The sequence below is a fragment of the Musca autumnalis genome, unplaced genomic scaffold (genome assembly GCF_047663935.1).
Source record: "Musca autumnalis isolate F117 unplaced genomic scaffold, ASM4766393v1 scaffold_5, whole genome shotgun sequence".
Taxonomy (NCBI): Eukaryota; Metazoa; Arthropoda; class Insecta; order Diptera; family Muscidae; genus Musca; species Musca autumnalis.
The window spans coordinates 77202189-77228725 of NW_027412088.1; the positions used below are offsets into that span (position 1 = coordinate 77202189).

Below are 26537 nucleotides of genomic sequence, written 5' to 3' on the forward strand. Positions count from 1 at the left end.
TACTGGATTGACCCGGAACTACATTACAACTGTGTTCCCGCCAGCGGCTGAAACTTCAGTGTATACATGTTCGTATTTGTATCGGATTTCTGTGTTTGGAGCAGCATATCCCGAAATGCCTGCTCTGTACTATTTTGGACCGTGGCGGGGATGGACGAAAACCCAGGACTATTTATTTGTGCTCAGTTTGTCACATACGTATTCACTGGAGTTGGGTAATCTAGTTCTTAGTTCACTGTACTAGTTCCAAAAGTATGAGTAGCGTCATAAAATATAGCGTGTACTATTACGTATACGCATTTTGTTTATACAAATGATGGGGGTCATTGGAACTGCGTAGTGAACTAGATAATTCCACATAGGTCATCTGGCATCTGGCTTTAGCATTCACCACACTCAAATTTTAGTGGTAGATGCATCTTAGGTGTTGTTCTGCAAGAGACTAGGACAGGGACTATGCTGCTGCATGTTGCGTGAACACAGCCCCAAGTGAGTCGTCGTTGTCATCAGATTACGCGACTCCCTCGCAGACCCCAAACAGCAGCCACACACACACAGCCGTTGTTGTACAAATCCCTGGAAATGTATCCTTTTTGCAATTTAATTGCAATGGACTCCAAGGTAAGATATAGGAAATGTGGTTTTCATGAGGCGGAAGAATATCAGGATCGCGGCGCTGCAGGAAACCAAGCTCAACAACAAATGCATCGCAGAAGAAGTGGAGGTGACGGTGCACCAGTTGTTCTATTAGACTCTAATGTGTTGTACATGGAATGTATTTGGGTTGGAACTACCGAGGTAGAGTTCCTTAACATATGCATCACGCCGATAAATGGCTGTACTCCATGTAATACTTACTTACTTAGCTGACCCATTACAGAATATTTGTTCCATGGACCGAACTAAGAAAAGATCAATTCTCTCTGTTTATTGCTTCGCTTTCTGAAATACCGCGCCTTGTCATCTCTTCATCCACTTGTTTGCGCCATCTATTCTTTGGCCTGCCAATTCTGCGTGCACCGCCATGTGGCTCGAATTTATACGGCACGGGTAGTATCAGTGTTTTGTAAAGCGTTATTTTTGTTTGAGGTGTGGCTTTGTTTTTGAAGTTCTACAAATACAATTCATTTTATTTCAGAACTGATGTCGTTTGTTGTGTTTGCGGTGGTGCCGAGGTATACGAAGTCTTTTACTACCTCAAAATTATAGGAACGAACTTCAACAGTTGGTCCGATCTCAATGGACACATGGCGCATCGACACCATCAACTTGGTCTTTAGCAGATTCTCCTTCGACCTTCATAAAGGTATCAGTTACTTCTTTTACTGATCGTCCCATGATGTCTGTATCTTCAGCATAAGCAAGTAACATGTGGCTATTGGTGTAGATTGTGCCACTTCTTTTGACGTTTGCCTCACGTATAACCTTTTCTAGCAGGATGTTGAAAAGATCACACGAAAGGTTGTCTCCTTGTCTGAAACCTCTTTTGATACAAAACTCTTTGGAGAGGTTCTTTCCTATTTTAACTGAAGATCTTGTGTCAGTTAGAGTCATTTTACAAAGCCGAATGAGCATTGCGGGGTTACCAAATTCAGACATGGCTTTGAATACCTTTGAATGTAGCGGGCTGTCGAATGCTGCTTTATAATCGACAAAAAGGTGATATGTGTCGATCTGCATCTCTTGGGTCTTCTCTAGGATTTGTCGCAGGGTAAATATCTGGTCAATGGTGGACTTGCCAGGTCTAAAGCCACATAGGTATGGTCCAATTATTTCGTTGACCATTGGCTTTAGTCGTTCGCACAATATCCCTGACACTATCTTATAGGCATAGGGAGAAGACTTATGCCCCTATAGTTGGAGCATACAGTCTTATCTCCTTTCTTGTGGACGGGACATAGGATGCTCAGGTTCCAATCGTCGGGTACGCGTTCTTCCTGCCAGATGGTGCTAACTAGCTGATGCATACACCTTATCAGCGTATCGCCTCCGGTTTTAAACAGCTCGGCTGGTAAGCCATCGGCTCCTGCTGCTTTATTATTCTTCAGTCGGTTGATTGCTGTTTTTACCTCATCTTGGCCGGGTGGTATACATTCAATACCATCTTCTGGGATTGGATATGTGGTATCTTCGTCGTCTTCAGTACTATTGGATACCAACAGTTTGGAAAAGTGCTCTTTCCATAACCTTTGCACACTATCTGTATCTGTTACCAGATTACCTTGCTGGTCTCTACAGGAGGATGTGCCTGTACCAAAGCCATCTGTTTGATGTTTCACTCTTTCGTAGAATTTTCGGACTTCATTCTGGCTCCTGTACATCTCGATTTTTTCACACTCCCGCTTTTCCATTTCTCTCTTTTTCTTGCGGAAAAGACGTTCCTCTTCTCTCCTTATCTCCCGATATCTCTCTCGTGCGCTACGCGTTGCTACTGATTGTAAAGTAGCTCTATATGCCGCATTTTTCTCTTCGGTAGCAGTACGACAGTCCTGGTCATACCATGAATTCCTTTGTGGAGGTATCTGGAATCCAAGTATGGATTTTGCGGCTGTTTGCATGGAGTGGGCAATATTTTGCCATTGTTTTGTTATGTTATCGGGACAAGGAGTGCTCGCGTTAAGCAATTGGGCTAGTTGAGTGGAATATGCTGTGGCTATCTGTTGTGTTTGCAGCCTATCGATGTCCAACTTCCGCGTTGTGTCTGTTCGTGCTTTATTTGCAACGTGGTAGTGGTCCTGCAACAAGGTAGTGGTCCGAATCAATGTTTGCGCCTCGGAACGATCGTACATCCAACACGCTGGATGAATGTCTTCCATCTATCACAACATGATCAATTTGATTACTTGTTCTTTGATCTGAAGACAGCCAGGTGCCCTTATGAATATCGAGATGATTAAATCTGGTACTGCTAACTACCATGTTTTTTGCAGCTGCAAAGTCTATCAGCCTCATACCATTGTCAGATGTTTCACTGTGGAGACTGAATTTCCCGACTGTTGGGCCAAAGATATTCTCCTTTCCAATTTTGGCATTAAAATCGCCTAGAATGATTTTAATGTCATGGGCAAGGCAACGGTCATATGTTTCTTCTAAGCGCTCGTAAAATATATCTTTGGTCTGTTCGTCCTTTTCTTCAGAGCGCAAATAAAGCTGATGTTGAAGAATTTAGCTTTTATTCGAATTGCAGCAAGTCTTTCATTCACTGGGGTGAAGCTGGATACCAGATGTTTTAGTCTCCGACTAACTACAAATCCGCAACCAAACTCATGCTTTGTGTCATGGCAGCTATAATACAGTGCGTCACCTTTAGGTGGTGTTGTGACGCCTTTACCGTTCCATCGTATTTCCTGTATGGCAGTAATGTCGGCCTTGTACTTTTCGAGTACATCTGCCAATGCGTAAACTGCACCTTCTCTATAAAGAGTGCGAACATTCCCGGTGCAGATACGCAGATCATGGTCCTTAAAACGTTTGCGGGTTCGTCAACTTTAGAGGGGTTTGTTTTTCTTTTATTTCGTTTTTTCATAGTAGGCTGTTTTTTCTAGTGGAGGGTTTCTAACCCGACGCCCAAACCCAAGTTTTTAACGTTCTTTTGGGTGAACGTGCGGCACATGTTAGCTCACTACCTTTAACGGGTGTTAAAGGCAGTTCCCCACGTGACACCACGGGGAGGTCAGTGTCCACTTGAGATGAAAGAGGGACCAAGATAAATCCTGGGCGTTGCCATGTTAAAGCGGGTCAGGACCGTTCCTTGGTATCTTCCATCCCCTACGTCGCCCCATGTTATAGGCCCAAAATGCTTGAGGCGTAAAGTGAGAGGTAAGGTGTGTCTCAGAACATATCCGATTATCACTGTTGCAGTCGCTTGCTATAGCGAGCATGGTCGAAAACCCAAAGTAAGACCAAATTTCCTAGCAAAGGCGACGGGATCAACAAATGAGCGTAATGAGCTTCGTCGATTCAACCCCAGTGACTCCAGAGTCAGTTAGCTGAAACTGTAAGTTAACAGGTTGGTCGGTGGGAATAAGCGGAAAAGATGGCTTAACCATCCGATGAGTTGCAACTTGCAACATTGAAGCCGAAGTAAGTGAATTGTGGGTAACGGTAAGGTCACTCTCGAACCCTGGAAAAAGGAAGACAGGACCTCAGTCAATTAATTTTAATAGACAGTTTGTCGAGCAGCATGACGGAAGTAGGGCAAATAGATAATACTACGTCGCATTAGATCTCTTCTGGCCGAGGAGGACCCACCACAATTAACAATGGATGATGTTGCGAATGTCATCAGAAACGCTGATTCATCCAAAGCGTTGGGTCCTGATGCAATCTCCAACAGCCGAATAAGCCGGGAGTCGAATATCTCACCAAGTTCTCATCCTGTCTCTAGCCAACCGAAGTCTTGAAAATGGGCAGGGTGGTCTCGCTACTGCAACCAGGCAAGGATGCCAGCAAAGGTGTATCGTAGAGACCGATTTTGCCCTTTTCGCCCGTAGCAAAGACTTTTGAGGGTTTACTCCTCTCAGTTGCCCATATTCAGCATGGGTTCCGTAAGCAGCACAGCACGACAACAGCGTTGTAAGCCATCTCCACTCATATTAGTCGAGGACTAAACCAGAGCAAGCCGTGCGATAGGACAGTGTTGATGGCGCTCGACTTATCAAAAGCCTTTGACACTGTCAAACACTCCTCCCTGTTTGAGATAATTGAGAAAGCAACTCTCCGCCCAAGTTCGATATGTTGAATAATCAATTATATATTTGCTCACATTTGCACCGAATTAATTCGTGCATTATCCACATTCTTAATGCACAAAATCAAACTGAATTTATACTGAATGTAGGTATTTCAATATGGCAATACTGTAAAAGAGAACCCATATTTATGTAGGAGAGAGGGCATATTTGTCTGTTCCAGAACCTGCTAGAAGCTACTATTTTTTACTACGATAACATTTTTTCCTTTATGTTATCGGAAAAATAGTAAAAATAAGTAGATTCTTGTAGTACTGGAACAGACCAATTCATTAGAGTTGTGTCTTTCCGGAACGAACTAGTTCAAATGAACTATTCCACAAAAGGACCGACCGGTACTAGGTCCGACTATGCGTTTGCTCCCTCGTTCGCTTTTCTCCCATTCTTTTTGCTCTTCTCTTTCAGTTAGTTCCATCAGTTCATTTAACATCAGTTGTCTCTCTCTCCCCCTGTCTTTTATTAGTGAATAAGAAATCTCATGGTGTCATTTCGTTTTTCATTTCTTACTAAACTGATCTTTGCCGAATTAAAAAAAGCAATTGAAGAATTTTGTAAATTTGTTTTAAATATTTGTAACTGAGTGAACGAGTATGAGTGTGCGTATCCCTATATAGGTTTGTACTAAAAGGAACTATGGAACTAACTGAACAACCTAGTTCCTTTTGCGGAACGGAACGGAGAAGATCGAACCGCAAAAGGAACGAGATTGCCCAACTCTAATATTCATGCTCTGAGACACAAGGAAAGCAACAGATTGCATGGCAAGCAACAACAAAACAGTTGTTTACCAGCATGTTTTGTAAATGCAGAAACTGTCGTCCGTCGGGGTAATATTAAATGCAGATTTTAATGCAAAAAAACAAACATTATTGTTTTTGAAGTATTATATAAAAGCAGTAAATATTTTTTATTTTATTATTAAATCAATGAAAGTTACATATTGTCTTTGATTATTTCTCTCTTTTTTTTGGTTTAACCCCCAATTAAAGGTTAATTAAACATTTTTTCTCTTCAATACACAAAACTTACAAAACTAAAGAATTGAATTCTTCTTAAAATTAATCACATGCAAAATCTAGGAAGGGTAGGAATACCATACCACCGAATGTTGTAGAATATTCACTCCATTTCAATATTCAAATATGGGAAAACGTTTCAAAAAATCATTAACATTTTCCTTTTCCGATTTGGCACGGCGTGAACGTTTTGTTTTCGAATCGACCAAATCTTCCAAATAGATTTCCCATTGTTTCGAACCACTCGGTATACGATGTAAGTAGCCGGATGTTGTAGTTGTTAGTTGGAATTTATCATGGATATTATTGACAGATTTGTTGGCGACAAGGAGTTCCATAGCTGGCGTATTACGCTCTGGTGCAGTAGCCAATTCACTGGTCAAATTGCTGTATGTCAAATCGGGAACCATATTGTACTTTTGGTAAAAATACAAAAAAATAAACAAAAATTATTTCTATTATGTGTATAAACAATTCGAGGCGTGGCAGGCAAATGATGCTGATAGGCAAATTGCCTTTTGGTTTTATTTTAAATTGTACGCCTTTAGCAATTGATACCTACCAACTATCTAATCATGCCTGCCTTTGGAATTTGTCCCGAATTATCCTTTGCTAATATGAAATATTAGTTAATAAGCTTATTTTCGAAAAGTACCTGTATTTTGTCACGTACATTGAACAGATTGTACCGGCCAGGTAGCAAGGCTACGTACATTGAAAACATTATTTATTATGCAGATTTAGTGGGAAATTAGTATCCTTAGGATGTTTATTGCTTTTTAACACCTGGCTAAGTATATCTAATTATGTTCTTGTGCACATGCATATGTATTGTGTGAATTTTTCACGAAAACGATTTTATAGATTCTTCAGTTTTACTTTTTGGCAAATAAGAACAGATGATTAGTTTTTCGCGGAAAGAAAATTTTAATACGTTGTTGGTACAATTTGAAGGTGATACGCAAACCTTAAGGACACCTGGTAGAAGACCATTAATGTTTTCTTATAGAAGACCGTTACCACGGACTTATATAAAGACCTGCGGCCTTCTTATAGAAGACTACATGAGCTTTCCAAACAACACCACAATGTCTTCTGTCCTAAGAGACCACAAGACCTTCTTATAGAATACCCCACAGTTTTCTAATAGAGGACCACTAAGTCTTCTTATAGAAGACCACAAGGTATTCTTATAGAAGACAACAAGGTCTTCTTATAGAAGACCACAAGGTCTTCTTATAGAAGGCACAAGGATAAGAAGACCAAAAAGGTCTTCTTATAGAAGACCACTAAGTCTTCTTATAGAAGACCACTAAGTCTTCTTATAGAAGACCACTAAGTCTTCCTATAGTACGCCACAACGTCTTCTTAAAGAAGACCACAAGTTCTTCCTAAAAAAGACCAAAAGTCTTCTTATAGAAGACCACAAGGTGTTCTTATAGAAGACCACAAGGTCTTCTTACAGAAGACCACAAGGTGTTCTTATAGAAGACCACAAGGTCTTCTTATAGAATACCCAAGGTCTTCTTATAGAATACCCAAGGTCTTCTTATAGAAGACCACAAGATCTTCTTATAGAATACATCAAGTTCTTCTTATAGAAGACAACAAGGTCTTCTTATAGAAGACAACAAGGTCTTCTTATAGAATACCACAATGTTTTCTTATAGAAGAGAACAAGGTCTTCTTATAGAAGACCACAAGATCTTCTTATAGAAGACCACAAGGTCTTCTTATAGAAGACCACAAGGTCTTCCTCTAGAACACCACAAGTTCTTCTTATAGAAGACAACCAGGTCTTCTTATAGAAGACAACCAGGTCTTCTTATAGAAGACCACAAGGTCTTCTTATAGAAGACCACAAGGTCTTCTTATAGAAGACCACAACGTCTTCTTATAGAAGACCACAACGTCTTCTTATAGAATACCACAAGGACTTCTTATAGAATACCACAAGCTCTTCTTATAGAAGACAACAAGGTCTTCTTATAGAAGACCACAAGGTCTTCTTATAGAAAACCACAAGGTATTCTTATAGAAAACCACAAGGTATTCTTATAGAGACCACAAGGCCACAGGTCTTCCTCTAGAACACCAAAAGGTCTTTTTAGAAGACCACTAAGTCTTCTTATAGAAGACCACTAAGACTTCCTTTAGTACACCACAACGTCTTCTTAAAGAATACAACAAATTCCTCTTAAATATGACCGCAAGGTCTTCTTAGAGAAAACCACAAGGTAGTCTTATAGAAACCAGAAGGCCTTCTTATAGAAGGCCCCACAGGTCTTCCTCTAGAACACCACAAGGTCTTCTTAAAGACCTTTTTATAGAAGACCACAAGGTCTCCTTATAGAAGACCACAAAGTCTTCTTATGGAAGACCACAAAGTTTTCTTATAGAAGACCACAAAGTCTTCTTATGGAAGACCACAAGGGCTTCTTAAAGAAGACCACAAGGGCTTCTTAAAGAAGACCACAAGGTCTTCCTCTAAAACACCACAAGGTCTTCTTATAGAAGACCACATGATCTTCTTATAGAAGACCACAAGGTCTTATTATAGAAGATCACAAGGTCTTATTATAGAAGATCACAAGGTCTTCTTATAAAAGACCACAAGGTATTCTTATAGAAGATCACAAGGTCTTCTTATAGAAGACCACAAGGTCTTCTTATAGAAGATCACAAGGTCTTCTTATAGAAGACCACAAGGTCTTCTTATAAAAGACCACAAGGTCTTCTTATAGAAGACCACAAGGTCTTCTCATAGAAGACCACAAGGTCTTCTTATAGGAGACCACAAGGTCTTCTTATAGAAGACCACAAGGTCTTATTATAGAAGATCACAAGGTCTTCTTATAGAAGACCACAAGGTATTCTTATAGAAGACCACAAGGTATTCTTATAGAAGACCACAAGGTCTTCTTATAGAAGACCACAAGGTCTTCTTATAGAAGACCACAAGGTCTTCTTATAGAAGACCACAAGGTCTTCTTATAGAAGACCACAAGGTCTTCTTATAGAAGACCACAAGGTCTTCTTATAGGAGACCACAAGGTCTTCTTATAGAAGACCACAAAGTCTTCTTATATAAGACCACAAAGTCTTCTTGCAAAAGACCACAAAGTCTTCTTGCAAAAGACCACAAGGTCTTCTTATAGAAGAACACAAGGTCTTCTTATAGAAGACCACAAGGTCTTCTTATAGAAGACCACAAGGTCTTCTTATAGAAGACCACAAGGTCTTCTTATAGAAGACCACAAGGTCTTCTTATAGAAGACCACAAGGTCTTCTCATAGAAGACCACAAGGTCTTCTTATAGGAGACCACAAGGTCTTCTTATAGAAGACCACAAGGTCTTATTATAGAAGATCACAAGGTCTTCTTATAGAAGACCACAAGGTCTTCTTATAGAGGACCACAAGGTCTTCTTATAGAAGACCACAAGGTCATCTTATAGAAGACCACAAGGTCTTCTTCTCGAACACCACAAGCTTTTCTTCTCTTATAGAAGACCACAAGGTCTTCTTATAGAAGACCACAAGGTCTTCTTATAGGAGACCACAAGGTCTTCTTATAGAAGACCACAAAGTCTTCTTATATAAGACCACAAAGTCTTCTTGCAAAAGACCACAAGGACTTCTTGCAAAAGACCACATGGTCTTCTTAAAGAAGACTACAAGGTCTTCTTAAAGAAGACCACAAGGTCTTCTTAAAGAAGACCACAAGTCTTCTTATACAATACCACAAGGTCTTCCTCTAGAACACCACAAGTTCTTCTTATAGAAGACAACCAGGTCTTCTTATAGAAGACAACCAGGTCTTCTTATAGAAGACAACCAGGTCTTCTTATAGAAGACCACAAGGTCTTCTTATAGAAGATCACAAGGTCTTCTTATAGAAGACCACAAGGTCTTCTTATAAAAGACCACAAGGTCTTCTTATAGAAGACCACAAGGTCTTCTCATAGAAGACCACAAGGTCTTCTTATAGGAGACCACAAGGTCTTCTTATAGAAGACCACAAGGTCTTATTATAGAAGATCACAAGGTCTTCTTATAGAAGACCACAAGGTATTCATATAGAAGACCACAAGGTATTCTTATAGAAGATCACAAGGTCTTCTTATAGAAGACCACAAGGTCTTCTTATAGAAGACCACAAGGTCTTCTTATAGAAGACCACAAGGTCTTCTTATAGGAGACCACAAGGTCTTCTTATAGAAGACCACAAAGTCTTCTTATATAAGACCACAAAGTCTTCTTGCAAAAGACCACAAAGTCTTCTTGCAAAAGACCACAAGGTCTTCTTATAGAAGAACACAAGGTCTTCTTATAGAAGACCACAAGGTCTTCTTATAGAAGACCACAAGGTCTTCTTATAGAAGACCACAAGGTCTTCTTATAGAAGACCACAAGGTCTTCTTATAGAAGACCACAAGGTCTTCTCATAGAAGACCACAAGGTCTTCTTATAGAGGACCACAAGGTCTTCTTATAGAAGACCACAAGGTCATCTTATAGAAGACCACAAGGTCTTCTTCTCGAACACCACAAGCTTTTCTTCTCTTATAGAAGACCACAAGGTCTTCTTATAGGAGACCACAAGGTCTTCTTATAGAAGACCACAAGGTCTTCTTATAGGAGACCACAAGGTCTTCTTATATAAGACCACAAAGTCTTCTTGCAAAAGACCACAAGGACTTCTTGCAAAAGACCACATGGTCTTCTTAAAGAAGACTACAAGGTCTTCTTAAAGAAGACCACAAGGTCTTCTTAAAGAAGACCACAAGTCTTCTTATACAATACCACAAGGTCTTCCTCTAGAACACCACAAGTTCTTCTTATAGAAGACAACCAGGTCTTCTTATAGAAGACAACCAGGTCTTCTTATAGAAGACAACCAGGTCTTCTTATAGAAGACAACCAGGTCTTCTTATAGAAGACCACAAGGTCTTCTTATAGAAGACCACATGGTCTTCTTATAGAAGACCACAAGGTCTTCTTATAGAAGACCACAAGGACTTCTTATAGAATACAACAAGCTCTTCTTATAGAAGACAACAAGGTCTTCTTATAGAAGACCACAAGGTCTTCTTATAGAAGACCACAAGGTCTTCTTATAGAAAACCACAAGGTATTCTTATAGAGACCACAAGGCCTTCTTATAGAATACCCCACAGGTCTTCCTCTAGAACACCAAAAGGTCTTTTTAGAAGACCACTAAGTCTTCTTATAGAAGACCACTGTTGGAGGAGATCATCATTTAAATGTTTTGTGTTTTATGTCGATTTGTTGTCCATTTTATTTTGTATAAATTATTATATTTATTGGGTCTTAAATCTTATTATTGTATTTGAAATTATTTGAAATTTATTAATTATTCATTTTTATATTTTATTCGACCCACACTAATGTTCTATTTGTTCGTCCCACCCTAATGTGTGTAGTACTTGTACTTATTCCCTTTTGTGTCGTGTCCGTCGCAACGAGAAACAACAACAACAATGCCTACACAGCTTAGGCATTTGTCTGTTACTAGTTTCGTCGTCCGTTTTGTGTTGGATGGGCAATCACAACAACAACACTGTTGTTATGATTATTCGTCAGTTCTGTATGTATGTATGTTGACATACATATTAGTAACTGTGGCCCTTCGCTTTGTTTTGTTTTGTGCGAATATTCTTATTTCTAATGTTTGATCGTTTATTTGTTTTGATCATTTCTATTTCATGTCGTTCTCATTTGTTTTGTGGCCCTTCAAGAAGGGATAGATAATAAGAATATTTTAGTTGACAAATAACCGGCATTTGATAGTGAACAACTTAAAGCTAATAAATTTGTAAAATATAAAATTGAAAACTCAAGTGTTTTTATTAAATATTTCGGGCGGAAAACAAATCTACCTTTCTGTGCGAACATTTTGGCGACCGTGACAGGACGGTAGTCATAAAATTAAAGTAAATTAATTATTAAAATAATTAATTGAACACTTAAAGTGAAATAAAGAATTATTGTGTCTCAGTGCCTTTCGTCGTTGTTGTTGTTCTGCACATTCGGTGTAACAACAGAACAAATAATTCGTCGCTTTAATAACCTATCGTGGTTTCGATTAATTTTAATTTCTACCGTCGTTCAAAAATATATTGTTGTTGAAAAGAATAAATATTATTCTTTAACAGAAAGAGGATTTTTGTTGCTCGAAGAACTTTGGTGTTACGCAATAGCGGTAAACACATACATACATACATTGATCGTCGTTCGTGGAAAGTGTTGGAAAATACACTTATACAACCAAGAATTTTCTAATTTGTATTAGAAAATAAAATACCTTGACAATTTGACACCATCTTGAGTGAAAACATTGATTTTGCATAAACAATTTTGGCGCTTTTATTTGAAAATAGAAGCCAAATTCTCTTTAGTTGTTCGATTGTGTTCTCTTAAACTATACAAAATGCCTAAAGACGATATTGAGATCGTAGAAGAGAATGCTAGTGGTTCGGACCTAGCGTATCTTAAATTACAACGTAGTTCAATAAAGAAAAATATTACAAACATACAAAAGAAAGTGGAAAAAGATGGATCGAAAATGGATTCGACCATTTTAGAATGTCGTCTCGAAATATTAGAAGGATATTTTAAACAATTGTGCGATGTACAAAGTAAAATCGAAGCTATTAATGCTAATGACAATACTCGAAGTGATCTCGAAGAAACATTTATTGTTGCAAAATCAAAAATATTGAAATTGATAAAGAAAAATTGTGGTCCAGTGTCTATGGAATCTAGTTTCATGAACGCTTCAATAGCTTGTGGTTCAAATTCTCGTTTGCCTTCACTGAAGTTGCCCAATTTCGATGGAAAATATAGTGAATATCAAAGATTCATTACTGCATTCTATAATATCGTACATGAAAATCCATCGATCAGTATAATTGAAAAATTTAACTACTTGTTGAACTGTCTTTTGGGTCCTGCCTTAGCCGTTGTTGAACCATACCAAGTTTGTGAAGAGAATTATGAAAAGGCTTTACAAAGATTGCAAGAAAGATATGACAATAAAGTGCTCATATTCTTAGAACATATCGAATCGTTGTTCAATGTTCCACAAATGCAAAAGAGTGATAGTGTTTCGTTGCGCCATCTTATTGATACCGTATCTGCTGTTCGTGGTTCGTTGTTGTCGCTCGGATCAGAGGCAGATGTCATGAATGCAATTTTAGTGCATTTGGTGCTTTCAAAAGTGGATAATGAAACTAAAGATAACTATGATGAGAAACAAGATTTTAAATCGTTGCCCTCATGGGACTTGTGTTATAAACTTTTAAGTCATCGTTGTCAGTTTCTCGAAAGTCATAGAAAGAGAACTGAATTTCCTGAAAAAGTCATTCCAAACAAACATAACTCTCCTAGATTCAATCGGCCGGCTCATACTTTTGTCAACTCAAATTCGAATTGTTCATATTGTAACTCAAGTGAACATAGCCTCTCAACTTGCTCGTCGTTCGCTAACATCGTTGTTTCGGAACGTTTTAATTTCGTAAAACGTAATGGACACTGTATTAACTGCCTTCGAAAAGGGCATATGGTCTCGAAGTGTTCCTCAAAATCTCGATGCAGAGTTTGTGATTCTGCACATCACACAATTTTGCACATCTTCAGTAGCCCAGAACAACCTACTACATCGAATTCGAATGGTAACTCACCGCAACCATCAACCAGCTCAAATCCAGTTTCGTTCGTGGCTCGTTCCTTTCGAAGAGCTATAATTCCGACTGCAGTGATTTTGATGAAGGATAATTGTGGTTCATTTCATACTGTAAGAGCTTTACTCGATTCGTGTTCTGAGTTGAATTTTATTTCGGAAGAAACAGCAAAGAGATTGAAACTTAAATTTCGTCCATTCTCTCAAGAAATATCGGGAATTGCAGAAGTTCGAACTGCAATTATGTTTTCTGTCGACACTACAATAAAATCGAGAAGTAGTTCGTTCGAGTGGTCCTCAAGTTTTGCTGTTACTAAAATAATCTCGTCTCGTCAACCTTTTGAATTGATGAATACTTCGCAGTGGAAGATTCCGCAAAACATACAATTAGCTGATCCATTGTTCTACAAGCCTCAATGTATTGACGTCCTTCTCAGTGCAGAAATTTTCTTCGATTTGTTATTAGATGGTAGAATTTCATTGGCAAATGGACTTCCGTGTCTCACTAATACAGTTTTCGGATGGATAGTTGGTGGTTCGTCGCCTTGTCGTTCCAATTCAAATTCGTTGACGTGTAACTTAATTGTAAGTACACGAGAGCAAAATATTGATGAAACTTCGAAACAAATCTGGGAAATTGAAGAGAATTCCAAATCTTCTACACCATTCAATGAAGCAGAACAAGTTTGCGAAGATCACTTTATCGAAAATAGTCGTTTTGATTCTTATGGAAGAATAAAAGATCTTCTTCCATTCAAGAAATTACCCAATTATCTTGGTTACTCATTGGAAATATCTCGTAGACGTTTTTTGTCGCTCGAAAGACGACTTGAACGTGACTCAACTTTGAAATCGATGCATGAAGAATTCATGCAAGAATATCTGTCGTTCGGACACATGTCGCCCTACACTCAATCGTTGGATAATTCGCTTTTTGTTATACCTTATCATGCTGTTCTCAAACCCCATAGTAGTTCTACAAAACTTCGAGTATTTGATGCTTTCGCTCACACTTCGTCGAATCATTCGTTGAATGATAAATTGATGGTCGGTCCAATAGTACAACAGGATTTGATCACCACACTCTTTTCGTTTCGCTGGATCAAATACGCTCTCACTGCAAAAATATCAAAGATGTATCGGCAGTTTCGGATTGAAGAACCTGGTAGAAGGTTTCAAATCGTTTTGTGGATAAGTTACAAGGATGACTATATAAAGGTATCCCAACTTAACACTGTTAATAATGGCTTATCGGCCGCCCCATTTTTCGCAAATCGAATTTCGTTTCTCATTACAGATAAAGATAGCAAATTTCATCCTAGTGGTTCGGAGGTCGATGACGTATTAACTGGTTCCGATATTATCGAAATTCTAGCCCTCAAGGGGGACGAGTTATTACAAATCTTGAAATTGAATGTTATCGAATTGGCTGAGCGGAATAGCAACCATGCGTCTCTCATTTCGAATGATGACGAAGAAATCATCATTAAAGCGTTGGACAACGAAATCCCCAAAGCCTGGAAACCTCAGCTAGATGTCTATCTTTGTAGTTTCGTGTTGTCCGATATCAAAAATACTACAAAAATATCAATTCCGTCGCTCGTATTCAAAAATCAACGACTTTCTTGGGATTTTAAATCGTCGAAGGTTGCTGCTAGCCAGGTTCAATCTTTAATTCGTCGTGCTGTCATGTTTTTAAACAAAACGTGGCTCAAATCGAAATACAAAACCGTATATTTCGTCTTGTCGTCTCTCTTTTGGTCAGATTCTAAGATTGTCCTCCAGTGGCTCAAACTTAATTTATCGATTTTGAACTGTTTTGTGGCAAATCATGTCACAAAACTCCGTGAAAAAACGAGGAACATGTTTTGGAAACATGTACTAGCAAGAAGTACTCCAGCTGTAGTTGTTGCCTATTCTGAGTCTACTGTTTGTGGAAATAACGCATTTCCAGTCATTATGGATAAGCACTTAACTTATTTGAAGTGGATTCGATTAATTGTTTTTGTTTTTTGTATCCCAAACATATGTCCACTAGATCTTTTCATGAAGGTTATAGATGTCGCCCATGTGCTTCCATCGGGAATAGAAGTTGTACTCTGGAAAGTCAATAGCATTCAGGAGTCATTGCCGACAATTGCGTTGTCTTTGGAAAACTTGCAAGATAGCACTGTCATTGAGGACTGTGTTCCAATTGCTAGACGTTTAACGATCTTACCATCGACACATTGCATTTTTCTACAACGAGGTTGTCCATCGATACTGACCCCGTATATTATTATCCCACCCCAGGCAAATTGGATCCTCCATCGCTATATACGGTTTTGAACCTTACACGCTTCAACGGGCGGAGGATGTTGGAGGAGATCATCATTTAAATGTTTTGTGTTTTATGTCGATTTGTTGTCCATTTTATTTTGTATAAATTATTATATTTATTGGGTCTTAAATCTTATTATTGTATTTGAAATTATTTGAAATTTATTAATTATTCATTTTTATATTTTATTCGACCCACACTAATGTTCTATTTGTTCGTCCCACCCTAATGTGTGTAGTACTTGTACTTATTCCCTTTTGTGTCGTGTCCGTCGCAACGAGAAACAACAACAACAATGCCTACACAGCTTAGGCATTTGTCTGTTACTAGTTTCGTCGTCCGTTTTGTGTTGGATGGGCAATCACAACAACAACACTGTTGTTATGATTATTCGTCAGTTCTGTATGTATGTATGTTGACATACATATTAGTAACTGTGGCCCTTCGCTTTGTTTTGTTTTGTGCGAATATTCTTATTTCTAATGTTTGATCGTTTATTTGTTTTGATCATTTCTATTTCATGTCGTTCTCATTTGTTTTGTGGCCCTTCAAGAAGGGATAGATAATAAGAATATTTTAGTTGACAAATAACCGGCATTTGATAGTGAACAACTTAAAGCTAATAAATTTGTAAAATATAAAATTGAAAACTCAAGTGTTTTTATTAAATATTTCGGGCGGAAAACAAATCTACCTTTCTGTGCGAACAACCACTAAGTCTTCCTTTAGTACACCACAACGTCTTCTTAAAGAAGACCAAAAGTTCCTCTTAAATATGACCTCAAAGTCTTCTTAGAGAAGACCACAAGGTCTTCTTATAGAAGAACACAAGGTCTTCTTATAGAAGACCACAAGGTCTTCTTATAGAAGACCACAAAGTCTTCTTGCAAAAGACCACAAGGTCTTCTTGCAAAAGACCACAAGGTCTTCTTAAAGAAGACCACAAGGTCTTCTTAAAGAAGACCACAAGGTCTTCTTAAAGAAGACCACAAGGTCTTCTTAAAGAAGACCACAAGGTCTTCTTATAGAAGAACACAAGGTCTTCTTATAGAAGACCACAAGGTCTTCTTGCAAAAGACCACAAGGTCTTCTTATAGAAGAACACAAGGTCTTCTTATAGAAGACCACAAGGTCTTCTTGCAAAAGACCACAAGGTCTTCTTGCAAAAGACCACAAGGTCTTCTTAAAGAAGACCACAAGGTCTTCTTGCAAAAGACCACAAGGTCTTCTTAAAGAAGACCACAAGGTCTTATTATAGAAGATCACAAAGTCTTCTTATAGAAGACCACAAGGTCTTATTATAGAAGACCACAAGGTCTTCTTATAGAAGACCACAAGGTCTTCTTATAGAAGACCACAAGGTATTCTTATAGAAGACCACAAGGTATTCTTATAGAAGACCACAAGGTCTTCTTATAGAGGACCACAAGGTCTTCTTATAGAAGACCACAAGGTCTTCTTATAGAAGACCACAAGGTCTTCTTCTCGAACACCACAAGCTCTTCTTCTCTTATAGAAGACCACAAGGTCTTCTTATAGAAGACCACAAGGTCTTCTTATAGGAGACCACAAGGTCTTCTTATAAAAGACCACAAGGTCTTCTTGTAGAAGATCACAGGGTCTTCTAATAGAAGACTACAAGGTCTTCTTATAGAAAACCACAAGGTCTTCTTATAGAATACCAAAAGGCTTCCTCTAGATCACCACAAGGTCTTTTTATAGAAGACCACAAGATCTTCTTATAGAAGACCACAAGTTCTTCTTATAGAAGACCACAAGGTCTTCTTCTCGAACACCACAAGCTCTTCTTCTCTTATAGAAGACCACAAGGTCTTCTTATAGAAGACCACAAGGTCTTCTTATAGAAGACCACAAGGTCTTCTTATAGAAGACCACAAGGTCTTCTTATAGAAGACCACAAGGTCTTCTTATAGAAGACCACAAGGTATTCTTATAGAAGACCACAAGGTATTCTTATAGAAGACCACAAGGTCTTCTTATAGAGGACCACAAGGTCTTCTTATAGAAGACCACAAGGTCTTCTTCTCGAACACCACAAGCTCTTCTTCTCTTATAGAAGACCACAAGGTCTTCTTATAGAAGACCACAAGGTCTTCTTATAGGAGACCACAAGGTCTTCTTATAAAAGACCACAAGGTCTTCTTGTAGAAGATCACAGGGTCTTCTAATAGAAGACTACAAGGTCTTCTTATAGAAAACCACAAGGTCTTCTTATAGAATACCAAAAGGCTTCCTCTAGATCACCACAAGGTCTTTTTATAGAAGACCACAAGATCTTCTTATAGAAGACCACAAGGTCTTCTTATAGAAGACCACAAGGTCTTCTTCTCGAACACCACAAGCTCTTCTTCTCTTATAGAAGACCACAAGGTCTTCTTATAGAAGACCACAAGGTCTTCTTATAGGAGACCACAAGGTCTTCTTATAAAAGACCACAAGGTCTTCTTGTAGAAGATCACAGGGTCTTCTAATAGAAGACTACAAGGTCTTCTTATAGAAAACCACAAGGTCTTCTTATAGAATACCAAAAGGCTTCCTCTAGATCACCACAAGGTCTTTTTATAGAAGACCACAAGATCTTCCTCTAGAACACCACAAGTTCTTCTTATAGAAGACAACCAGGTCTTCTTATAGAAGACCACAAGGTCTTCTTATAGAAGACCACAAGGACTTCTTATAGAATACCACAAGCTCTTCTTATAGAAGACAACAAGGTCTTCTTATAGAAGACCACAAGGTCTTCTTATAGAAAACCACAAGGTATTCTTATAGAGACCACAAGGCCTTCTTATAGAAGACCACAAGGTCTTCTTAAAGAAGACCACAAGGTCTTCTTAAAGAAGACCACAAGGTCTTCTTGCAAAAGACCACAAGGACTTCTTGCAAAAGACCACAAGGTCTTCTTAAAGAAGACCACAAGGTCTTCTTATAGAGGAACACAAGGTCTTCTTATAGAAGACCACAAGGTCTTCTTATAGAAGACCACAAGGTCTTCTTATAGAAGACCACAAGGTCTTCTTATAAAAGACCACAAGGTCTTCTTGTAGAAGATCACAGGGTCTTCTAATAGAAGACTACAAGGTCTTCTTATAGAAAACCACAAGGTCTTCTTATAGAATACCAAAAGGCTTCCTCTAGATAACCACAAGGTCTTTTTATAGAAGACCACAAGATCTTCTTATAGAAGACCACAATGTCTTCTTATACAATACCACAAGGTCTTCCTCTAGAACACCACAAGTTCTTCTTATAGAAGACAACCAGGTCTTCTTATAGAAGACCACAAGGTCTTCTTATAGAATACCACAAGCTCTTCTTATAGAAGACAACAAGGTCTTCTTATAGAAAACCACAAGGTATTCTTATAGAGACCACAAGGCCTTCTTATAGAATACCTCACAGGTATTCCTCTAGAACACCAAAAGGTCTTTTTAGAAGACCACTAAGTCTTCTTATAGAAGACCACTAAGTCTTCCTTTAGTACACCACAACGTCTTCTTAAAGAAGACCAAAAGTTCCTCTTAAATATGACCGCAAGGTCTTCTTATAGAAACCAGAAGGCCTTCTTATAGAAGGCCCCACAAGGTCTTCTTAAAGAAGACCACAAGGTCTTCTTATAGAAGACCACAAGGTCTTCTTATAGAAGACCACAAGGTCTTCTTACAGAAGACCACAAGGTCTTCTTATAGAAGACCACAAGGTCTTCTTATAGAAGACCACAAGGTCTTCTTACGGAAGACCACAAGGTCTTCTTATAGAAGACCACAAGGTCTTCTTATAGAAGACCACAAGGTCTTCTTATAGAAGACCACAAGGTCTTCTCATAGAAGACCACAAGGTCTTCTTATAGGAGACCACAAGGTCTTCTTATAGAAGACCACAAGGTCTTCTTATAGAAGACCACAAGGTCTTATTATAGACGATCACAAGGTCTTCTTATAGAAGACCACAAGGTCTTCTTATAGAAGACCACAAGGTCTTATTATAGAAGATCACAAGGTCTTCTTATAGAAGACCACAAGGTATTCTTATAGAAGACCACAAGATCTTCTTATAGAAGACCACAAGGTCTTCTTATAGAAGACCACAAGGTCTTCTTATAGAAGACCACAAGGTCTTCTTATAGAAGACCACAAGGTCTTCTTATAGAAGACCACAAGGTCTTATTATAGACGATCACAAGGTCTTATTATAGAAGACCACAAGGTATTCTTATAGAAGACCACAAGGTCTTCTTATAGAAGACCACAAGGTCTTCTTATAGAAGACCACAAGGTCTTATTATAGACGATCACAAGGTCTTCTTATAGAAGACCACAAGGTATTCTTATAGAAGACCACAAGGTATTCTTATAGAAGACCACAAGGTCTTCTTATAGAAGACCACAAGGTCTTCTTATAGAAGACCACAAGGTCTTATTATAGACGATCACAAGGTCTTCTTATAGAAGACCACAAGGTCTTCTTAGAGAATATCACAAGGTTTTATTTTAGAAGACTACAAGGTCTTCTTCTCGAACACCACAAGCTCTTCTTCTCTTATAGAAGACCACAAGGTCTTCTTATAGAAGACAACAAGGTCTTCTTATAGAAGACCACAAGGTCTTCTTAAAGAGGTCGTTTTTATAGAAGACCACAAGATCTTCTTATAGAAGACCACAATGTCTTCTTATACAATACCACAAGGTCTTCCTCTAGAACACCACAAGTTCTTCTTATAGAAGACAACCAGGTCTTCTTATAGAAGACCACAAGGTCTTCTTATAGAATACCACAAGCTCTTCTTATAGAAGACAACAAGGTCTTCTTATAGAAAACCACAAGGTATTCTTATAGAGACCACAAGGCCTTCTTATAGAATACCTCACAGGTCTTCCTCTAGAACACCAAAAGGTCTTTTTAGAAGACCACTAAGTCTTCTTATAGAAGACCACTAAGTCTTCCTTTAGTACACCACAACGTCTTCTTAAAGAAGACCAAAAGTTCCTCTTAAATATGACCGCAAGGTCTTCTTAGAGAAAACCACAAGGTAGTCTTATAGAAACCAGAAGGCCTTCTTATAGAAGGCCCCACAGGTCTTCCTCTAGAACACCACAAGGTCTTCTTAAAGAAGACCACAAGGTCTTCTTATAGAAGGCCCCACAGGTCTTCCTCTAGAACACCACAAGGTCTTCTTAAAGAAGACCACAAGGTCTTCTTATAGAAGACCACAAGGTCTTCTTATAGAAGACCACAAGGTCTTCTTACAGATAGAAGACCACAAGGTCTTCTTACAGATAGAAGACCACAAGGTCTTCTTACGGAAGACCACAAGGTCTTCTTATAGAAGACCACAAGGTCTTCTTATAGAAGACCACAAGGTCTTCTTATAGAAGACCACAAGGTCTTCTTATAGAAGACCACAAGGTCTTCTCATAGAAGACCACAAGGTCTTCTTATAGGAGACCACAAGGTCTTCTTATAGAAGACCACAAGGTCTTCTTATAGAAGACCACAAGGTCTTATTATAGACGATCACAAGGTCTTCTTATAGAAGACCACAAGGTCTTCTTATAGAAGACCACAAGGTCTTATTATAGAAGATCACAAGGTCTTCTTATAGAAGACCACAAAGTCTTCTTATAGAAGACCACAAAGTCTTCTTATATAAGACCACAAAGTCTTCTTGCAAAAGACCACAAGGTCTTCTTGCAAAAGACCACAAGGTCTTCTTAAAGAAGACCACAAGGTCTTCTTAAAGAAGACCACAAGGTCTTCTTAAAGAAGACCACAAGGTCTTCTTATAGAAGAACACAAGGGCTTCTTATAGAAGACCACAAGGTCTTCTTATAGAAGACCACAAGGTCTTCTTATAGAAGACCACAAGGTCTTCTTAAAGAAGACCACAAGGTCTTCTTATAGAAGACCACAAGGTCTTCTTAAAGAAGACCACAAGGTCTTCTTATAGAAGACCACAAGGTCTTCTTAAAGAAGACCACAAGGTCTTCTTATAGAAGACCACAAGGTCTTCTTATAGAAGACCACAAGGTCTTCTTATAGAAGACCACAAGGTCTTCTTACAGAAGACCACAAGGTCTTCTCAATCCGATCAATCCGAATGGACAAAGAAATGTTCAAGGCTTTGTATAACCTGGTCGGGTTCTCTCTGCAGAAAAACCCGTATCATAGAAAACCTATCGAGGCTGAGAACCGCCTCTATATGACGCTCTAGTAAGATAAATTTGTCGGTCAGGGTATTATGTCCTTTTGATTTTGCACCGTCTTGATAGCTATAAACATGTTTGTTCTATATATAGCAGATAATCGTTTCGGACAAATACCGCTGACTTTTTCTCAGTTTTTTGATATTTTTCAAAAATTTCAAATCCTTCTATATAGCTTTCTAGCGCATGGTTGTACTTTGCACACACTATGTATGAAGTTCCGTATTGGATTGGAGACTGCAAGGTCAATAATATTACATACATGTGAAGTGTTGTGGGAGGTTTTAAAGGAGTTTTATCTAGCACCACCGTCTGCAAATGATTGGCTGGATATTTCAGCAGGATTCTATAGGATATGTGGGCTTCCGAATTGTGTAGGTGCCGTTGATGGGAAACACATACGAATTCGTTGTCCCCCAAATTCTGGCTCACAATTTTATAATTATAAAAATTACCACAGCATCGTAAGTAGTGCATGCAGGAATAAAGCCATTATTGATTAAAAATATTTGTATTTTTTCTCTTGGAGGTGTTAATGGCAGCCTGCGATGCTGAATATTGTTTCACTTTAGTTGATGTAGGAAACTGTGGTAGTATAAGTGATGGGGGAGATTTCCGCAACACTTCCTTTGGTCAACATATAATAAATGGAACCTTCAATTTCCCTCCACCAAGCAAGCTCCCGGGTTCCCATGTGTATTTTCCATATTATTTGGTTGGAGACGCCGCTTTTCCTCTTTCAAATAATATTATTAAACCCTACCCCAGGGTGAATAATGATCAAATGCTTAAGTTCAATAATATTATTTGTGGAGCGAGAGTGAGAATTGAAATAGCCTTTGGAATATTGTCGTCAAAATGGAGGGTATTTCAAACATCAATAGGATTTTCAACGAAAAATGCAGCAAAAGTAATCACCAATTAAACAGAAGTGCATCTGTTCACTAATTATTTATATTCTAATTAGGTTGTTTTGGCGACAGTGATATTACACAATTATCTGCGGTTAACACGAATTGATGGATCTATAGAAATTAATTCTTCAATCACAAGTATTCAACCAGTGGATACCGCTTTATCAAATAACTCAACCCGCACAGCCATATCAAATCGCAACTTTTTGTGTGAATATTTAAATGATGTTGAAGCCAGTTTTGCATATACTACTTAACAAAATAAATCTTTACGATAAAACATGTAAACTACTAGCTATTCTTTTCTAACTGTTGCCCAATTTTTAATAGTCCAGTAAAAATATACATTGTATTTTGTACATCTCGTTTTAAAAAATGTGCAATGTTCTTTTATTATTAATAAAATCTCTCATAAAACAGTTATTCATTAATATTCTGCTTTTTGTTATAAACAAGGTTTAATATTTCCATTTGGGTTTGAATCCATAGTGTTTTCGGGAGCTCCAGCATGTTGCTTCGCAACATATCAAAAAAACTTTTAAATTCAGTCTGTTGTTGTGATACATCTTCATACTTTCTCTTCATACATTTGAGTACATCGGACAGAAGATCGTCATTCGCTTTTCTCTTGCAACGACGTCTAGATGTATCTGAAATTGAGTGCAACCAATTCAAACATATGGATATACACACAAATACATTGTTTACCTGTGTCATGTGTGTTCTCTGTGTTCTCAATATCACTGCTAGATTCATCAATATTGGATGTTGTGCTAAACACATAAATACACCTTAGAGTTTGTTTGTATATTAACATAAAACATAAACGCACCTTCCCGACTCCATCGAAGATTGAAGGAAACTCATTGTCTCCATTAGAGGCCATTGTTTTCTAGAAGTTGCACCCGATCCTGATGGCCTATTATTTGCATTAAGCTCTCTTCTATATTTATCGCGTAAAGTCTTCCACGTTGTCTTGCACTGCAATGCTACAAGATAAATATAATTAATTCAGAACAATTAGAAATTAGATATATTTTAGGATCCTTTGGTTTGTTAACGGTGATTTAGTGAAATCCAAAACATTCGCAACAGATGGGTCACATAACTTTTATCCTGTTGTATTGTGGCCTCATACCACCGATAACCAAAGGATCCTTGAACTTCAATATCCTCTTACCTGTGCTACATAATTCAATCGAAATTGTTTCCCATGTCCTCTCCTTAAAATGTATGTCCTTGTACAGAGAATTCCTTTTATCCCATAAGTGTGGCTGGTTCCGTACGCATTCAATAAGATTTTCGTTTTCCATCTGTAATAAGATACAAATAACAATCAAATATTTTCCATAAAAAAATTTGCTTACCATTTTCCAATCAAATTTTATTTATGAGTATGGGTAAAAACAATGTACGTACGTTCTGTCAAAGTTGAAAAAGTTTAACTTTTCATTTCGTGCGTTCGACGTATTTCGGTAGTATTAATAAGAATACATGTGTTCTACTTTTTTCACCACACACGCCCTGGGTATACGTCCGTATATAGGTATGGGCCTTATAAGAACTACCGAAATACGTCGAACGTATACTTTTTATAAGTTGACAAAGTTTAACTTTGACAGAACGTTATTGTTTGATTTAGGGATACGTAATCGAAGTCAAAAATCGATTATTCGATCTTTCGATTTTTACCTTCAACGTGAAAGTCGACTTTTCGATCATTAGATTTTCACCTTTAACAAAAACGTCGACTTTTCGATCTTTCGATTATTATCAAAGTCGACTAAAATCGATTTTTGATCGATTTTATAGGTTTTTTGGTACATATCGCTGTCAACAGAGGGTGTTATTACAATTTTTGTCATATAAAAAATGTTGAGTAAGAAAATCGAAAGTCGACCATGAAAGGTCGACTTTTCGATTTCTTCATAACCAAAGATCGACTTCGATTTTTAGACTTTTCAAACCAAAAAGTCGACTAATCGATTAATCGAAAGTCGACTTGCCTATCCCTAGTTTGATTGTGTGTGTGTTTTTATACCCTCAGCCTTTAGGCTAAGGGGTAGTTTACACTATATGTAAATGTCATATGACATGAAAATTTCCATCATTATATAGTCGCTAAAATGTGCAATATTAGGGATTTTCCTTACGCCATTTACTTTGTGCGTCCACACAAGCAAAATTGTAATAAAATTACGTCTCCACATTGCCTGCGTGGGTAGATATGGAATGTTTTTATTTCGTGTCATATGACATTGATAGATAGTGTAAACTACCTCTAAGGAGGGTATATACACTTTGATACGATGAAAATGTGCCTCATAAAAATAATGGTTTTAGACCCCAAGTATGTTTGGACGAAATGTGTTTCAGACAATTTGGAGTCGATCGAGCCATGTCCGTCCGTCTGTCTGGCTGGAGCGCACGATAACTCTCGAATGGATGAACCGATTCGGTTCAAATTTTGTCTTTCGTAATATTTTGCCCAAACATAGTTTAAGCTCGAAGATGGGTTATAGCGGTCCACTCTTTCCGGTACCTCCCCCACAAAAGTTCGAAAATGTTCGGAAAGTTTGTGCGCACGATAACTCTTGAAGGGAGTGACCGCTTTGGTCCATACTATGTATAGTGTAAACTTTGTACCAGAGTAATATGAGGTTCCAATATGGTCTCAATAGGTCCACTCCTTCGGGTACCCCCCACACAAAATTTCGGAAAAATTCAGTTTAGGGCCATCTCTCGAATCGCTTTGATTTTTGTTTTAGCAACTTGTATTCCCTGCCCTCCATACGACGGTACAAGTTTCATCAGGGGCAAGTCCATACTTCCTGAGAAAATAGCATGAAAGTTGCAAAAAACCCCTATGACACCGTGTAAGGTGGTTGGAGCGCACGATAACTCTCGAACGGATCTGCCGATTCAGTCCAAAATATGGTCTTAGTAATATTTTGTCCAAACATAGTTTAAGTTTGAAGATAAGCCATATCGGGACACTCCTTCAGGTACCTCCCCCACAAAAGTTCAAAAATGTTCGGAAAAATTGTTCATACGGTAACTCTTGAAGGGAGTGGCCGAATTGGTCTATACTTTACACATTCTAATATATCTACCAGATATAGATCAGGTTCAAATATGGACTATATTTGTCCACTCTATCCGGTACCTCTCACACAAAATTTCGGATAAGTTCACTTTAAGACCTGATATCGAATCACTTTGATTTTTGTTGAAGCAACTTGCATTCGCTGCCTCATTTACGATGTTCAAAGCTTTTTTTAGGGGCAAATCCATACTTCTTGAGCAAACAGCCCGAAGAGTGTAAAAACCCCCTGTGGCACCATATGTTGCGGCTGGAGATCCACTTCCATAACGGTCAATGTCGATCCATTCCTTTTAGTATCTCCTCCGCAAAACTTTTGCGCCGAAAATTTTTAAAGCCGTTTTTTGGGAAAAATTGTTTCAATATACACAGGCTGAGGGTATATCTATGTCGGCCAAGCCGACTGATACTTTTTTACTTGTTTTATTTTAAAAACAAAAGCCCAACAAAACATGAAATACAATTCATTGAAAAGGAAAATTATTTGTTTACGAATGAAAACGTTT

The 26537-nt window shown here is 38.2% G+C and overlaps 1 protein-coding gene across 3 annotated transcripts; it reads right to left on the bottom strand.

Moving 5' to 3' along the window:
- Window positions 1-23102: 23102 nt before the first annotated feature.
- On the bottom strand, window positions 23103-24478 carry LOC141406720 (uncharacterized). Of its 3 annotated transcripts, none has more exons than XM_073992671.1 (5): window positions 24348-24478; window positions 24109-24241; window positions 23761-23917; window positions 23637-23701; window positions 23103-23578 (listed from the first exon to the last, which is right to left on the bottom strand). In XM_073992671.1, the coding sequence occupies exons 2-5, from the start codon at window positions 24239-24241 to the stop codon at window positions 23349-23351; spliced, it is 585 nt and encodes a 194-aa protein (XP_073848772.1). In that variant the 5' UTR covers window positions 24348-24478; the 3' UTR covers window positions 23103-23348. The 3 variants fall into 3 exon arrangements, with proteins under 3 accessions (XP_073848772.1, XP_073848770.1, XP_073848771.1); XM_073992670.1 differs by having other exon boundaries at window positions 23105-23578; window positions 24296-24478; XM_073992669.1 differs by having other exon boundaries at window positions 24109-24478.
- Between the last annotated feature and the right edge of the window lie 2059 nt (window positions 24479-26537).

What these genes read in the sequence shown, in the direction of transcription:
- LOC141406720 (XM_073992669.1), bottom strand. Translation starts at nt 24,298, where the DNA reads ATGGTAAGCAAATTTTTTTATGGAAAATATTTGATTGTTATTTGTATC. An exon ending in GATTGAATTATGTAGCACAG is followed by an intron (nt 23,918 to 24,108) that starts GTAAGAGGATAT and finishes TTTATCTTGTAG; the next exon opens with CATTGCAGTGCAAGACAACG. An exon ending in AGAGAACACACATGACACAG is followed by an intron (nt 23,579 to 23,636) that starts GTAAACAATGTA and finishes ACTCAATTTCAG; the next exon opens with ATACATCTAGACGTCGTTGC.